Raw genomic sequence first — 17,872 nt, forward strand, 5'->3', positions numbered from 1 at the left:
GTTAGAAGCAGGAAAAATTATCAAGCGTGAGGATCTGAGGGCCAAATTGTGATGGCTAGACGCCTGGGTCAGAGCATCTCCAAACCTGCAGCTCTTGTGGGGTGTGTCCCGGTCTGCAGTGCTCAGTATCTATCAGGAACAGTGGTGGACCGGCGACAGGGTCATGGGCGGCCAAGGCTCACTGATGCCCGTGTGGTCCGATCCGACAGACAAGCTCCTGTAGCTCAAACTGCTGAAGAAGTTCATGCTGGTTCTGATAGGAAGGTGTCAGAATATACAGAGCAGCACAGTTGCAAAAGGGCGACCAACACAATATTAGGAAGGTGGTCATAATGTTATGCCAGATCAGTGTATATCTGATAAATAAAGCTGTTCTTCTACTTGTAGTTTGGTTCACTTGGTCCAAACCAAACAAGGTGATCCTCTAGTCCAGTGCACCAGATTCCAAAAGGAAGCTTTAGATCAGGGGTGCCCACACGTTCGTAGCTTGAGATCTACTTTTTAATGTTGGCATCATCATTGTTCAAAAAATTGATATTCAGCTTTACAGGGCGAGCGTGGGTCCAGCAGAGACGGGGGCTCGACTTCAGACCTGACTCGGACTTGTTTCAAATGACTCGGACTCGACTCACGACTCGCAAAAAATGATCTGACATCATTCTGATCGTGTCATATTCTGCTCTCTAATAATAATAATAATAATAATAATAATAATAATAATAATAATAATAATAATAACGCTCCGGCCGTCTTAACCTGCAACACACACAATGTGTAAATGTTCCAGCAGCTTCCGGTGTAGTGATGAAGCGTCGCTCCCTACTTAAAATGGTGGAGTACCCTACGTAGTGCACTTCACAGGAACAACCGGGGTGAATGGAACGCTCCTACAGAATCGGTGCTGATGGTTGAAAGACGCTTTCTGAACCAATCAGAGCTTCTGATTGTAATTGTTAGTAAGAAATGCTGTTATTTGCATTTATTCAGTTTGCGTCACACAGATGACGCGGTAATGAAACGCTCGATCGGCTTTCTAACCACTTCCTGTTTTACTTCACGACCGGGAAAAGTTTGGAGGTTTTTAATTATAAGCACATTTACAAAATAACGGATTCTGTTCCTAATGGGACGCACGCTTATAAATGTAATAGCATCTGGAAGAACAGAAGCTCAGGTAAGCAGCGGTTATGATTGTTTTTGCTGTGTTTGGGATTTTGGCCGCCGTGCCGTGATTTATCGAGCGCTTTTGTTCTGTAATGAAAACAAAACGTATCAGTTGAAGCTTTTAACTGGAACCTTCTTGTTACAGAAATTACATTCATTTACACAATGAGGAGGAAAGTAAAGACACGAAGTAAAACGGCTAAATACACTCGCTAATCTGTTGTTGTTTTTATCTGAACTTACGGATAATTTCTTTATTTCTACACTACATTTATAATATATGTTTTGTGTAGATTATATAGTTTTGTGTTTATTATATTGACTCGGACTCATATTTTGTGACTTGTGAACATCTCTGGGGTCCAGTGGGTCCAAAATACACCCTGGACAAAAATACACCCTGGACAGCGCGTGTCAAACCATCGCAAAGCATCACACACTCAATTTAGAGAAGCAACTACACCTACTGGCACGTTTTTAAACCCGGAGAGAGGAAGCACATGCACCAGTTTGTTCTGACCTGTTATAAATTGCACTTCTTAAAATGTCCACTAGGTGGAGGCAAACCGCAAATTAAGGAGACAGTGGCCTCATTTCATGTCGATCACAATCGGTGTACTGGGCACCTCTGCTTTAGATCTAGAACATTGTTTATTTCATCAGGTGCTTTATCCTGGTCAGAGTCACAGCAGGTCCGGATCCACTGGCCGTTCGTCCATCACAGGGCTTCAGCCAGACATAGTCAGCAAACAGCAGCTCTATGATTCGAACCCGGAGCTCAGTGGTAGTGGGCTGGATGATAGACCGCAGCACCACTGTAGTGTTCATGGACCAACAAGAGGGCCTTGATAAAAGAGTTTTAGGGAGGGGGGTTGAAAATGAAGTAAAACATTCTGGATTAAATTCACCGGTGTGAAGTACGGTGGTGGTAGCATCATGATATAGAAATGCTTTCCTGTAACGGAAATGAGCATTCTGGTCAGAAATGGTTAGATTGAGATTGATCGACACTGCAGGTCTGTCTAAGACCTAACGCTCTCTCTACACAGACCCCCCGGAAAGGGGGCGTGTCTAAATTCTTACATCACTTAAAATGCTCCAACTGAGGCACCTTAATTCTGAGTGATGATCTGACTGAATAACGAGGGAGCGTCCGGTTCAGGTGTGATTAGAATCTGCTGTACTGAGGAGCTGATCAGGTACGTAGGTAGTGGGGAGCAGGGCGGGGCACCAGGTTTCAGACCCTGAGACTCAAAACTCAACTAATAATAATTATGAAATAAATAATTAATAATAAAAAAATTTCTTAATAATGACAAAAGTGGCTGAACTAACAACATGACTATTTGAATGAATAGTTTAATTGGAAACTTAAAGCTTCTGGTCCAGTTCCAGTCCCGGGTTGTGAGCGGGCGCGGTCAGTCATCCAGCTGGCACAGGGCGGCCACGCCGCGGTCGATCCAGTGTTTCTGAGGCCGGTCCGAGGGCAGCTCGATGGGCAGGACGTAGTTGGTGGAGTGCCCCGTGGTGGATAAGGTTCCCCTCCTGGCGCTGGTCTTGTATACCGGACACGTGTACACGCCCTGGTGCAGGAACCCGCCGCTCTCGCCGGGCTTCAGCCAGATGACGGGCAGCGAGTCGAAGAGGATCTTAGGGAGCGATTCTCCGATGAGCATGCGCTCCCGGTCCCAGCGAGCGCCCTCCAGGAACAGACCGCGGACGTACGCGCCGTCCTCCGGCTTCACCTCCATCTCGCCCTCCTGCTTCATCACCTGAGAGAGGAACACGGGGTTAACCTAATTAATCGCTATTAATTACTAACTAATAACAAAGCATAATTTGAACAGTTATGCACTTTTTATTGCAGGAACATGTTTACCAATAAAAACATAATAATACAATTATTAAATCTTAATTATTTTCAGAAAGCCAGATAATGCCTGTATAGAAATGTTAACAGCTCCCATCATTCAGCCAGTTAGTTAAAATGAGTCTGTTCACATTATCAGGTAAATATGAGGATCTTCTCCTGTTCATAATCCTGCCACTGATAACAGGAGCTCAGAATATGAACCATTTCTAGATGCAACACCAGTGCTGTAACTAGGAGCTCAGGGGCCCCAGTGCAAAAACATTTAGGCCCCCTCAACAAATTGCATCTGCTGATAGCTGATCAGAATGAATTAAAAGTCACTCAGAAGTTCCACTTCAAGTCCAAATTCCTGCCTCTGGTGTTTTTAATGCAGTTTTAGTTCTTTTAATTTTACTTAACGAAAATATTGTAATATAATAATAACGACCTGGCGAGTGCAGCAAAGGGGAGGGGGCAGTGAGGTGAGCTGTTGAGTTCATGTCATGGAGGACCGTTGACCCCCCCTCCATAGTTACGCCCCTGTGCAACACGTATAACGGCATTTCAACCCACATCGTTATCTATGTTACAGCGTTTATACAGTCCAATGTGATCCATTTAACTCCAGTGTTTGTAATGTTCACACGACGTGTACAGTTCATGAGCTTTCCATCCAAATTCATCCAAAATGTTGTTGTCTGAGCTCAATTAGCCTGTAACGTGTATCCACGCTCTGACCAAAGATGATATTAAAGCGTCAATTAATAACTGTAATTTAGTGATGATTTCTCACGCTTTTGAAAATGATGATTTAAAATACCTGATATTTCGCAATACGTAGCAGCAGCAGCTGGAGTGATTTGTAACTCATGACGCAAACTGGAGAAAGACGCGTGTTATCACTACAGTATAAACACGATGTTACTGTGTTAAAGCAGCGCAAATTACCACAGAGACACAAATTTACCTGGTACAAACAGCCCGATAAAAATAGTTAATGAATGCAATTAACGACAGCCTTAATTATTTATTATTCTGATCTGCACTGTATGGAACAACAGCGTCCAAACTTTTCTTGTTGGGGTTCAGATGGATAAAAAATACACAAACACACGACCACAGAGTCTTTAGTAATAAAAGTAATACAAATATAAAAGAGCTCCTGATTACTAACAATTCCACTTCCTGTTTATTTCAGGGTTAATGATCTATCGTCCACGGTGTCGTGCAAACTAAGATTTTGTCAATTTCACTCACCAGTTTGTAATTATTATTAAACATACCCACTTCCCTCTGATCCCGGCGTGCCTGAAATCTTCTGCGTTCCGCGTCTAGTTTTAGTTTCTCTGGAGCCGCTGCATTAGCCAAAAAGTGGAAACGGTAATGTAGGTGTGACGTTAATGTTTTGAGTCGGAGGTCGCTCAGGTGGCGCAGCTGTAAAACACTCTAGCACACCAGAGCTGACATTTCAAACTTGTCGATTTGAAACTCCGCTCTGCCATCCGACTGGGCGCCTACGTGAACCACGATTGGCTGTTGTTATCGAGGGATAATGTGATCAGGGTCTCTCCGAACACAAAGCTGATCCGCATATGAACTCGCCTTGTGCAGGTGAAAAGATGCCATTGCAATCACTCTGGCACTGGACCCATCACGACCCTAATAAGGATTTAGTGTCTAGTAAAAATAATTGATGATAATAGAAAGGAAGGAAGAAAAATATTCAGTAGTAAGTTCATTGTGACCACTAGATGGCGCTTTACACTACCGTGCTTTAAACACAATGATAGAGAACATGGATTCATTCAGGAGTCCTCCAGCCTCTGATCCAGATTCCAAAACCTTCAAGTACAAACCTTCCCAACCTCAAAGTACCTACTGGATCACCACCAGCACCACCCTGCACCACCACCACGTCGTACCTGGAACTCGAAGCCCACGTGGTCGATGGGGACGGTGTATCTGCGTGCAAAGTTCTGAGACACTCCGGTGAGGAAGGACTGAGTGAAGTAGAACCCGGAGAGCCAGAACACAGTGGGGGGTCCGTTATCTATCCACTCCTAACACACACACACACACACACACACACACACACACACACATCAGTGATTCTATATTCACTACAGGACAGTCATAATCCGAATGATTGGTCAGTTCAGAATGGTCAGGGTCTTTGCTCACCTGTAGGAAGGTCAGTCTGGACAGCAGGTCAGACACGTAGCTCCCCAGCGGTTTGAGAGATGGGTATGACTTAGCAGCCCACAGGGCCGGAACCTTCCCCACCAGCATGCTGTTGAAGACGTTCTCCAGCTCGGCCGACATCACCACCTGCCCCTTCAGAGCCCTCCGGATACTGGTCAGACTGCTGCGGACCACCTGCGTCAACCTGACCATCCATACCATCAGCAATACATGAGCACCCGTGATCATAAGGTTATCGGGTACTTTAACTTTGGTACTTTAATGTATTGCTGTTGCTCTGGCTCTCTCATGTGATCACTCAGGTTTGATGATGGTGAGAGAGATAGGTGCTGGTGTCTGAGAGAGCCCCCATGGCTGAGGTCTCTTTATTATAATGTCCACTATCTGTAACACAGCAGTTCTACTGAGAGTGTAACAGCAGCACAGGATGATACTACCACCACCGTGCTTTACAGTAGCTACAGTGCTGGTGGGTCTGATTCATCTTTTCTTCTTCAAACTGCATACTTCTGGTGTGTGTGTTTATGTGTATATGAATGTGTGTATGTGTGTGTTCTTGTGTTTTCATGTGTGTTTATGTGTGTGTGTGTGTATGTGTGTATATATCTGTATCTGTGTGTATGTGTGTATATATATTTGTATGTGTGCGCAGTATGTGTATATGTGTGTGTTGATGTGTGCGTGTGTGTGATTATATGTGTATGTATGTATGATTATATGAATGTATCTGTATGTGTGTGTGTGTGTGTGATTATATACTGTATGTGTGTATGTATGTATCTGTATCTGTGTGTATGTGTGTGTGTGTGTGTGTGTTCTTGTGTTTTCATGTGTGTTTATGTGTGTATGTGTGTGTGTGTGTGTATGTGTGTATATATATGTGTATGTGTGTGCATTTATGTGTGTGCATGTGTGTATATATGTGTGTGTTTGTGTTTGTGTGTGTGTGTGTGTGTGTGTGTGTGTGTGTGTGTGTGTACCTGTTGAAGCGGATGATCTCCTGGCGCAGGACTGTATTCATGGACTCCTCGTACTTCACCGGATATTTAACCATCACATCCTCAACATCAAAATCACCGGGTAACTTCAGCATGATGTCCTCCGCCAGCTCATCTACCACTTCCTGTTCACACACACACACACACACACACACACACACACACACACACACAGGTTTACTGTGACACTCATCTGTTCTTCTGGCAACCCCTGTATGCCATTTTACAATCGACCAAGGACCCCTACAGGACCCCCACAAAGCAGATTTTACTATTCCTTATAACTGCAGCAGTTACGCCCTCTGCTGGCTGGTCGAGGCGCTGCACAGAGATGGAGAATAATGGAGAGCAGTGCGTGACCCTCCGTACACGATACTGTTCCCTGTGTGACCCCGCCTAATGCAGGTGAAAAGAACTGCCCTTTCGGTTAGGGTCCGCAGCAGTAGAGGGGATATAACAAGGGTAATTGAATACGACGAGATTGGGACAAAAGGGGGGAAATGCGTAAACAATATTAAAAAAGAAAAGAAATAGGTGCGGGTGAAGAACCCAAAATCAATAATAAAAGAGGGTGTCCAAATATTTTTTGCCATATAGTTCAGTGCCTGAGATCCAGAGGTTCTAAATACAGAGGGAATCTAGCCAATGGGAAGGCAGAGCAGTCACATGCTAATGTAAACAGCGGACACCCACCTGAGGAGACTTGGCCCCGCCCCCTGTTTGTCTGGGCAGGGTCAGCAACACCCCGTTTAAAAGCTGATTGGTCTCCTGGTTGTCCTTGGTGATGTCGGCGTTGCTGTGAAGGCCGAAGACGCCGGGCTCTGCCGTGATTGGCAGGTTCCTGATGTAGTCCAGGTAGCTCTAAACCACAGAAGAGATAAAACTAGTTATTAATACAATAATACTTAATAATGACAGAGGGGCCAGGTAGAACCTCGCACCTGTGATGAACCCAGTCAAAGCAGGTGTAACCAAGGCAGAACAATGCTGTGGCTAAAAAACCAAGAAAACAAAAGACAGGACAATAACAAGTAAATACATGAACTGCACTCCAGGCCATTTCCAGGGGTAGAAACAAACGAGTGTTTAGATTTAACCTCGTCAGCTACTCAATCCACCAGTGAGCTGCAATCCAAACGCTTACCAGAGATACAGACAGCAACACAAGCAAAACAAGAACAAAACTTGAGACCAGGAGAGAAACTCGTGATAGCTACACAAAACGCCAAGTACAACCATCAGCCGGGCTTCTTAGCTGATGGTTTTGAGTGCTTAAGTCAGAGATGTTCACAAGTCACAAAATACGAGTCTGAGTCGAGTCACGAGTAAATATAATCTACACAAAACATATATTGTAAATGTAGCGCAGAAATAAAGAAATAATCTGTAAGTTCAGATAAAAACAACAACAGATTAGCGAGTGTATTTAGCCGTTTTACTTCGTGTCTTTACTTTCCTCCTCATCGTGTAAATGAATGTAATTTCTGTAACAAGAAGGTTCCAGTTAAAAGCTTCAACTGATACGTTTTGTTTTCATTACAGAACAAAAGCGCTCGATAAATCACGGCACAGCGGCCAAAATCCCAAACACAGCAAAAACCATCATAACCGCTGCTTACCTTAGCTTCTGTTCTTCCAGATGCTATTACATTTATAAGCGTGCGTCCCATTAGGAACAGAATCCGTTATTTTGTAAATGTGCTTATAATTAAAAACCTCCAAACTTTTCCCGGTGGTGAAGTAAAACAGGAAGTGGTTAGAAAGCCGATCGAGCGTTTCATTACCACGTCATCTGTGTGACGCAAACTGAATAAATGCAAATAACAGCATTTCTTACTAACAATTACAATCAGAAGCTCTGATTGGTTCAGAAAGCGTCTTTCAACCATTAGCACCGATTCTGTAGGAGCGTTCCATTCACCCCGGCTGTTCCTGTGAAGTGCACTACGTAGGGTATTCCACCATTTTAAGTAGGGAGCGACTCTTCATCACTATGCTGGAAGCTGCTGGAACATTTACACATTGTGTGTGTTGTGGGTTAAGGTGGCCAAAACAGATTAATTATCACACGTAACTAATGTTAACACATGCTGACGCTAGAGACTCTTGTTGTTTACGAGTCATGAGTCGAGTCCGAGTTGAGTCTGAAGTCGCTGTGTGTGAGACTTGCATGCGACTCAGACTCGAGTCCCCGTCTCTGGCTTAAGTCGAAGGCAACTGGACTTCTTTTAGGTTCTTGAAAGTCCTGGACCTGAAGGAGGCCCAGCTGCCTTTGACTCAAGCACTCGAGACCACCTGGATGAGTGAGAACCTACACAGACAACAAACAAATAAAAAAAAAAAAAAGAAATCAAGTAGTCAGGGGAAAAGAAATCAAAGACACACCTACGAAGAGCCTCTGGATTAGGTGCAGATAATGCTTTTGAAGTGCTTTTTGAGAAGAACTGCACGTTATGTCAGTTTGCACCCCTTCCCCCCTGCAGGCCAGCATGGGAACAGCAGGTGGGCATGTTACAGGTGTGTGTGTGTGTGGGTGTGTACCTGGTAGGGACCGTGTGGTGGTACATAGTAGATGTTCCCCTCACACAGGGAGTATGAGTGATGGTGGATGAGATCCCAGCTGTAGAAGGTTGAGAGCAGAGACAGCAGGAGCCTACGGTCCTTATCATCGGTCACTCTTCCACCGTAATTACACTCACCTGCACAGAAATAATATGGAAAAGTTATGAAACTTCAGTCTGCCAAGCAGTTCATGTATATCTGCATCCAGCTCCAATTTTGGAAGCTGCTATGGGAGCTGAGAGTTTGATTTTTCAGTGTGAGGAAAGCTATAACTATTCCTGCCCTCCATGATCTCAGGTCATCTCAGGTTCTCCTCTCCTGGACCAGAGCAAGAAAGAAGCAGAAGACAAAAAGCAGCTTCTACCAGACTGGTTGTTTGATGCAGCTGTTGAAAAAAGTGGGATCTTAGATGGGCTCAGAAAGGACGGAGCCCCATCATCAGTCCATCAACCCACTGCAGCTGCTGAGCAGGTCAGACTGTTACAGTGAACACATTTGAAGATGGTCCCTGGATCCTAGTGTCTCCTAATTACCCGTGGTAGATACTGTACAGCAGAAGAAAACTCAGTAGACTCACCAGTCAGGTAGGTCAGTGCCTCCAGAGGAATCTCCTCATACTCATCCAGGAACATCTGGATCTGACGCATGCTGATCCGCAGGTCTGATTCGTTAAACTCATACGGGATGTTCCAGCCTGGATGAAGAATAAGAGAAAATGAGAGAGGTCCTGCTGAAACCATCTGGCACCACCCATTTCACCACTATGATGACACCTATGATGCCTAGTAGACTGTAGGCTAGGGGGTTGATTTCCAAGAGCAGGGTCTGCATAGATGTCTTAGACAGTTGTCTTTCAAGGTTCCAGACTTGCATAATTACAAGCAAGCCAAAGGACAAAGACCACCCAGCACTCATCAATGAGATGATGCCAGAGTCACTTGGCCTTGAGGACAGTTTCTCGTCATGGGCTTTCAAGCAGAATCTGATGTTACGCTTAGGAGTTCTTGCTTAGTAGGTGTGAAGGATGATGAAGACCTGGATTATGACTTTGCTAAACTGAGACCCTGCTTTACAGAGCTTAAACCCTTGCCATGCCACACCATCACCAGTCAGCCATACCATTAAAACCACCTCCTTGTTTCTACACTCTCTGTCCATTTTATCAGCTCCACTTACCATATAGAAGCACTTTGTAGTTCTACAATTACTGACTGTAGTCCATCTGTTTCTCTACATGCTTTGTTACCCCCTTTCACCCTGTTCTTCAATGGTCAGGACCCCCACAGGACCCCCACAGAGCAGGTATTATTTAGGTGGTGGATGATTCTCAGCACTGCAGTGACACTGACATGGTGGTGTTGTGTTAGTGTGTGTTGTGCTGGTATGAGTGGATCAGACACAACAGCGCTGCTGGAGTTTTTAAACACCTCACTGTCACTGCTGGACTGAGAATAGTCCACCAACCAAACATATTCAGCCAACAGCGCCCCGTGGGCAGCGTCCTGTGACCACTGATGAAGGTCTAGAAGATGAGCGACTCAAACAGCAGCAATAAATGAGCGATCGTCTCTGACTTTACATCTACAAGGTGGAGCGACTAGGTAGGAGCGTCTAATAGAGTGGACAGTGAGTGGACACGGTATTTAAAAACTCCAGCAGCGCTGCTGTGTCTGATCCACTCATACCAGCACAACACACACTAACACACCAGCACCATGTCAGTGTCACTGCAGTGCTGAGAATCATCCACCACCTAAATAATACCTGCTCTGTGGTGGTCCTGTGGGGGTCCTGACCATTGAAGAACAGCATGAAAGGGGGTAACAACGCATGTAGAGAAACAGATAGACTACAGTCAGTAATTGTAGAACTACAAAGTGCTTCTATATGGTAAGTGGAGCTGATAAAATGGACAGTGAGGAGGTGGTTTTAATGTTATGGTTGATCGGTGTATAGTTAGGTTCCTTGCCTTCCAGAGGATGGTGCCAGGTAAGTGGGCAGGTAAAACTAAGACAAACAGTGAGACAAAAACTGACAGACAGGTAATGTGTTACTTAACCTAGTGGGCCATAGGTTCTCCTCTCCTGGACCAGTGCGTGGAAGGAGCAGAGGCCAAAAAGCAGCTTCTGCCAGGCCTGTGGTTTGGTGGAGCTGCTGAAGAAAGCTGGATCAGAGATGGGGTCAGAAAGGTAAGAGCGCAGCAGATTGGCTCTCAGTCCTTTTGGAGGTTCATTCGTCATCTTCACTCCATTCTGCAGGATACTGACTGGAAACTTCTCACAGGGGTAACTGGTCAACCACAGCCTGAAACAGGAGAAGAGATGAAAGGAGCACAGAGATGTTCCTCAAGAATCTGCCAACTAATTTCAACTGTACCCTAGTCCTCCTGTCCCTAGTTTTTAGTGTCTCTTAGGTTCTATGTTGCTAATTTCCCAATGCCCTGCTATTTCCATGTTCACTAATGTCTGTGTCCCCTATTTTCTACTGTGCCCTTGACTTAATGCCCCCTAGTCTCCATGTCCCTGGTTTCCAGGGTCTCCTAGTTAGTGTTCCTTAGCCTCAAATGCCATGTCGACTTCAATGTCCACTAGTTTCCTTGTTCCCAGTCTCCACTGTGCCCTAGCTTCCACGGTCACTTGGGCCTCTTGGTACTTAGTCTTTAGTGGGCACTAGTGTATTGGTTTTTAGTGTCCGATGTGCCCAAGTTTCTGCCCCCTGCCCCCTCCAACCTCCAATGTCCTCCAGCTTCCATGTCCCTGAGTTTCCACGGTTCTCCAGCCTCTGTTTGTGTGTGTATGGTCCGTGCACGTGTGTATCTTACCTGAAATCAGGGTGTGTGTTCTCAGGCGTGAGCACCTCCTCACAGATCTTCTCCAGTGTGGGCATCCAGCTGGTCGCCAGGTGACAGTTCTGCAAGAGTACCCAGGTACCGTTGCTGAGTGCTGAGTTGATGAGGTTAGCAGCGATAGGGCCTTGTCCTTGACCAAGAGACACCGCCTGGGTCTTATTGCCGCCCATATTCAGATCCTCCGCAAACTTCAGCAACACTGAGGAGCAGAGAGAGAACCAGATGAGACTCCCTGACCTGAAGTTCCATCTGGCTGTATCTGACAGTGGGAAGGTCGGATGAGGTTTCTCCTAAGTGATGCCACCAAGATGGGACCTGTGCTGTTTGGACAAGGCAGTGGAGGAATACACAGTGTACAGCGTGTCTCTCTGTAAGTAATCCACTGCTGACTGGTGTCAACTCATGTCCAATTCTTCACTGCATTCATGACCTCCACTGCTTGTGAGGCCAGCGAACAGTGCATTCCTGCAGAGCATTTTTACATACAGAGGAACATGATATGCTTTCGGCATTCCTCCACTATTCATACACTAGTCCAACAGCACTGGGATCTAGGGTTCGAATCTCCAGCGATGCTATTGGCTAGTCAGATGTCTATATACAGACATGATTGTCTTTGATTGCCATGTTGGCGACGTTATCACATGGTGCATCATATATTTCTGGAATTATACTAGATTTGATTACGGACTAAAACACACCTGCGGTGGGGTCCGATCCCGGCGACAGTATGAAGATGAGCGGCGAGCAGCAGTTGGAGTCGTTGTAGCTCTTTGCCAGGTCAAAGGTCGGTGGTTCGATGTAGGTCTGGCCCATGTTGTCCACGATGAAGTCCTGAACGGCAGGGACGAGTTTATCTGGGCGGAAGCAGCGCAGCACCACCATGCACTCCATGCCCACCAGGGTGCACCATTTCCCAGGGAGCTGCTCCTTATGGGGCTGACTCGAGTCGTAAATCCGTTTCCAGTCTGCAGTGTTGTTACGAACGTCTTCGAAGAGACCGTCCAGCTTCGGGAGCTTGGAAGCTCGGACCACCTGAGGTCACAAATACCAGTAAGGGGTGTAAATACTTGTTAGGAAGACTGTCAACCATTGAAGAAAGAAGCAAAGGTAATCTGGACCTCACCTCGGACCACGCTTTGTCCGTCAGCCACTCGGGGGCAGGATTTGGGTGCGGGTTATCAAGGGCGACACCACCGGTAAGCAGGAAGCGCCAGACCAGGTCGTTGACTTGACCCTTGCCCTGCATGATGCCGATGGTAAGTAGAAGCGAGAAGAGCAGCTTGTCCTTCTCGAAGAGTGAGCGGCAGACGTTGTTGTAGATGCTGATGGTGAAGTCCTCCAGGATGTTGCTGATGCGAGTGGGTAGGTCTTCACTCGGTGCACTTTGAGAGATGGACTGAAGGTAGAGACCGATAAACCAGGTGAGCGAGTACTGATACATCGGCTCAATGTTGGCCAGCTCAGAGATGCAGAAGAACAGGATGGACGAGTGCTCAGCGACAAGACGATATCCCATCCTGGTCTGATCGATCTCCTGCTCCGTCTCACTCGCGATCTTCTGCTTTTCGGTGATCTCCTCCGACAAGACCTTGGAGGACGACAGAACCTTGATGGCCGTCTCGTCTTCCAGGATGTTTCCCTGAGACGAGGAGAGCACCTCCAGTATCTTGTCCTCTATCTCCTTCAGCTGTTTGGCATTGGCTGCACTTTCTAGAATCAGCTGGTTCTTCTTCTCCTGCAATTCTGGTTTCTCCTTGGCGGCGACGATGCCCAGGAGCTGGTCTTGCAGTCCTAGTGGGGTGATCATAAAATTCAGCAGGCACACCTTTACAGCCACTTCTGGGAGGTAGTGTGGGTTCCTCAGGCCTGTAGTCATGTAGAACAAGAAGTCTTTGGAATATTCGATGACGTTCTCGCCTAGCTTGATGTACTCCACTCCTTGCTGTTTGAAAGTCTGCTTTAGGAGAACAGGATCTAGAACTGCATCCAGCTCCTCGCCAACGTTCTCCAGGAGAACAGGAGTCCCAAACTGAATGGCGTTTTCCAAGGTTCGGATGTAGTTGCTATCAGAAAGCTTGATAACAGCCAGCTTGTTGGTCTTCTCCATGTTCTTGATCCACTTGTTGGCCTGTCCCTGTGGGTCTATCATGAGCGGCCAGCGGCGAGAATTTGACACCACGATGCCGTTGTCTGTGGAGAAGGAGTCCACAGGTAACCCTGCAATCCGCCATGCACGTATTTGAACCTGGTTGCCAAGGGTGTTGCTGAGCGTGAAGTCCTCGGAACATGGCACTCGTCTTCTCAAGCAGATCTCATGCCATTCACGCTGGCATTCCACGCGGTAATCCACAGTAAAAGCACCAAGGTATGAGACTGTGGCCGAGGACAGCAGCACATCCCCGGTCAGGTTGGTGTATCTGATGCCCAGGAGTCGGGCCGCCTCTGTCCACCTGTCCTTCTCCCCTCCCAGACCACCGATCAGCTTCTCGGCCCGGATCAGCTTCTGAGAGCACTGCTCGATGTTGTTCTCCAGGTCCTTCTTCTTCTGCATCATCGCTGCGAATGTGTCGTTCAGCGCGCTCAGACGGTCCTCCACGGCTTTCAGCTCGGCACGTTTCACAGAGAGGGTCTGCATCTGGGCCGCGAGCTCTTCCTCCGCCTCACGGAGGCGCTCTTTCTTCGGAGCCACCACTTTGGCCACGCGCTCGTACACCTCCATGGCTCTGACCCACTTGCATAAGCCCTCGCAAGCGGACGAGACGCTTTTGATCAGCGAGGGTTGGAACTCAGGATTTTCGATGAACTTCTCGCGGATCTTCTTGATGTTGGCGGCGGGGATGTTGTCTTTGTCGAAGGCTTTCAGATTCTCTAGGAACTTCATGTCACCCAGCAGCTTCTTGGATGGACCCCAGTAATCCTCAATCATCTTACCTGGGTGAAATAATAATAAAATTTTTAATTAGAGCAGTATTTTTAATGATTTTATATATACACATACGAAACAGTCTCTCTAACTATTTGTACCCCTGGTAATGATAAGTAAGGAGTTAGGGTTATAAGACTTTCACCTTTTGGTAAATTAGCTTCATCTTACACTGAAAAATGACCTTAAATTAAAGTAAACGTATTAAGAGTAAAGCATCTTCACTTTGGACCAAGTTTTGTCCACCAGCCACCCAGGGGTGGGATTCGGGTGCAGGTTCTCATGTGCCTTGCTCCCTAATTGTTGATTTGACCAATTGGTAAGTAGAGCAAGAATAGCAGCTTGACTTTCTTGAAGAGTCTTGAACAGACGTTGTGGTAGATACTGATGGTGAAGTCCTCCTGAATGTAGCTAATGCAAGTGGGTAAAGGTCTCAGCGTACTTCATGCGGAGACGACGTTCGTCTGGCTCTGTCGACCAATGTGACGTAATTGCGACCACGGACCACGGACGTCGCGCAGAGGCTTCGCTCGCCTCGTCACGCACATGGAGGCTGGGCGAACTACGCGGACGACGACTCTCCGCGACAACGCCTGTGATTGGTCGGTAAAAAAAAAGAGGCGTGCCATGAGAACAAACATGGGCGATTTTGAGGAGCGTCTCGACTGTGATCATCGGCTGCGTCCGGAATGCCATACTGAACAGTACGCAGGAGCGGGTAGCGTGTCCGAATACGTAGCGTTCATTAAACAGTACGCGAAAAGTACCCAGATAGTCCACTACTTTACTGCTAATTATCCACAGCTGCACCTTGTGTTAGCTATAATGCTCAGAGGATTTAAGGGAGCAGCTGTGGATCATTCTTTTAGAGTTTTTTAGAGCTCATGCTGGTTTGGTTTTGTCATGTCTTGCTCATGCTCATGTTTAGAAGTCTGGTTTAGGTTTAGTCTTGTTCATGTTTTGTGTTAGCATGTGTTAGCTTAGCTTAGGTCACGTGTTAGCATGTCTTGTCTTGTGTTTTGCTATTATTAAATGTTTTGAATCATCTCTGAGTGTGTGTCCGCCACTCTTTTGACACGTAGCCCATTCATATACAGTAAGTGTAACCTATAACTCTAAACATCTGTAATTAATTGTTATATATCGGTATATATACTTGTGTCAGCTGCAACTTTGTACACCTGGATTTGGGCAGTTTGTCCCATTGTTCATGGTCTTGAGCTGTGTTAGAGTGACTGTTGGGTAATTTCTTACCTTTCTAACTAGTGAATCAACAGGATTTACTTAGAATAAATGTAAATCAGTGTAATTATAAATGATAAAGTGAGGATTTGTTCTAGGTGGACTGTAAATATGATAAATATAAGAGGAGTTTTGGATGCATTTTAGTTGTGGACTGGTGTAGATGGTGAATCTGATGGTTTTCTCTCACCAGAGCCGTTGGGATCAGGTTTCCTCTCCGGTTTGATGCCCTTCATCACACAGATAGATTCCATGACCAGTTTCACCGGACCCGGCGGATTCTGCATGGACTTTATAACCGTGATGTCGGCGGGTTTCAGTGTATCCAGAGCCGAGAGAGCTGCTTCCAGAGCCGGCATCGCTTCTGCCAGGTCACCCTCACACTCATCCTGAGTTCATGAAGAAACAAACCAACCCATTAATTAACCAACCAGGTCATCTATCAATCAACCAAACAATTATTTCATTACTCAAATAACCAACACATGTGGTAATTATAATCATTGGAATAGCTGTCCCAATTTATCCCAAAGGTCTTCCATAAGGTTGAGGTCAGAACTCAGAACGCCATTAAAGTTCCTCTGCACCAAAACTCTTCCACAACCGCTAGAGCAAATTAAGATCTTTCATTTCAATCATCAGTCTTTTAGCCAAGTATGTTGACACACACACACACACACACACACGTAATTTGGCTGGAGGGAGGACAGATGTCTACAGAAGTTCTGAACATCTGATGGACGTGTTTGTGGTGAAGAACATAATCTGATCAAACCACACAGTAAATGCTAAACCCACAAATGAGATTCAAACAGAAATATGAAACCTCTCGAGCTTTCTGAAGCTAATCCGCTAGATTTTGTTTTGGTAATTTGGAGAAACATCTGATGGTGTTTCAGGTACCACTGATCCTTGAGCTTCCACACTGATCGGCTACCTTGATGGATTTGGCAGCCGCTGCTGCCTCGTTAGCCACTTTCTCATCGGCGGCGACCAGCTCTTTCTTAGCGTCCACCTCCACCGTCTCCTTCTCGATCTTCACCATCATCTCATCCGTTTCTGCCGAGGTTCGGATCAGCTCTGGCTGGAGAGCCGTCAGCTCCTGCTGCATCACCGCTACCTGAAACACACCCAAACGTTCAGCATCACTACAAAGTGCAAAACAGAGAGAGATAGACAGATAGACAGACAGACAGAAAGGCATACAGACAAACACAGAGACAGACAGATATACAGACAGATAAAAAGTCAGACAAACAGAAGAACTGATAGAGAAGTTTATAAACAGACAGACAGACAGAGACAACAAGACAAACAAAGACAGACAGACAGTTGATTAAAAATGACACACAGATAGATGAGAAGACAGACATAGACAGACATATAATCAGACATGCAGACATGGATAGACAGACAGACAGATGAACAGACAGACGAACAGACAGACAGACAGACAGACAGATGAAGATCTGCTCTGGCTGTGACCTGTGAAGCAGCGAAGTCCAGTTTGTCCAGGCCGATGAGGTAGCGCCTCCTGAAGGTGTCCACCTCACTGCGCTTGGACCTCAGGAGGGATTTGAAGGTGAGGATGAGCTCCAGGTACGAGGTGGGAGTCACGTAGTTATACCTGCGTAACTGTGAGTGATAACGCTGGGAGAGCTTCTGTACGTTCTCCTGAAACATCTTACACATCTCCACCACCCTGAGATACAACCAGAGGAGGAACCTCAGAGACTCCATTTATTCTCTTTATTTAATAATAATAATAATATAATCATAATAATAATAACATAATATAATAATAATATAATAATAATAATAACAATAATATAACAATAATAATAACAATAATATAACAATAAGAGCTTCTGTACGCGCTCCTGAAACATCTTACACATCTCCACCACCCTGAACTGAAGTCTGACTCTATAGGACGTGGATTTATCTGGATTCTATCTACTGTCCCAACATTTTTGGAATCCCGGCAGTATAAGAGCAGCTGTGAGGTGGAGATGGTGGAGATGAAACGTTCTACACTCACTCGGTTCTGATGTGATCCTCCAGCTCCACGTCCTCCA

The 17,872-nt window shown here is 45.9% G+C and overlaps 1 protein-coding gene across 1 annotated transcript in view; it reads right to left on the reverse strand.

The window, feature by feature from the left end:
* Nucleotides 1-2,507: 2,507 nt before the first annotated feature.
* dnah3 (dynein axonemal heavy chain 3) overlaps nt 2,508-17,872 on the reverse strand; it is an 83,305-nt gene continuing 67,940 nt past the window's right edge. Inside the window, exons 48-62 of the mRNA XM_062991508.1 lie at nt 17,836-17,872; nt 17,280-17,496; nt 16,732-16,914; nt 15,985-16,183; nt 12,753-14,560; nt 12,328-12,661; nt 11,600-11,825; nt 10,838-11,082; nt 9,356-9,472; nt 8,758-8,915; nt 6,910-7,077; nt 6,199-6,341; nt 5,198-5,402; nt 4,939-5,076; nt 2,508-2,936 (exon numbers count right to left, since the gene is read on the reverse strand). The exon at nt 17,836-17,872 is cut by the window's right edge and continues 129 nt beyond it. Coding sequence (XP_062847578.1) covers nt 2,583-2,936; nt 4,939-5,076; nt 5,198-5,402; nt 6,199-6,341; nt 6,910-7,077; nt 8,758-8,915; nt 9,356-9,472; nt 10,838-11,082; nt 11,600-11,825; nt 12,328-12,661; nt 12,753-14,560; nt 15,985-16,183; nt 16,732-16,914; nt 17,280-17,496; nt 17,836-17,872 — 4,532 coding nt within the window. The 3' untranslated portion in view covers nt 2,508-2,582. The remainder of the gene's footprint in view (nt 2,937-4,938; nt 5,077-5,197; nt 5,403-6,198; nt 6,342-6,909; nt 7,078-8,757; nt 8,916-9,355; nt 9,473-10,837; nt 11,083-11,599; nt 11,826-12,327; nt 12,662-12,752; nt 14,561-15,984; nt 16,184-16,731; nt 16,915-17,279; nt 17,497-17,835) is intronic.

This window comes from Trichomycterus rosablanca, chromosome 3, assembly GCF_030014385.1.
Source record: "Trichomycterus rosablanca isolate fTriRos1 chromosome 3, fTriRos1.hap1, whole genome shotgun sequence".
In the NCBI taxonomy this organism is placed as follows: Eukaryota; Metazoa; Chordata; class Actinopteri; order Siluriformes; family Trichomycteridae; genus Trichomycterus; species Trichomycterus rosablanca.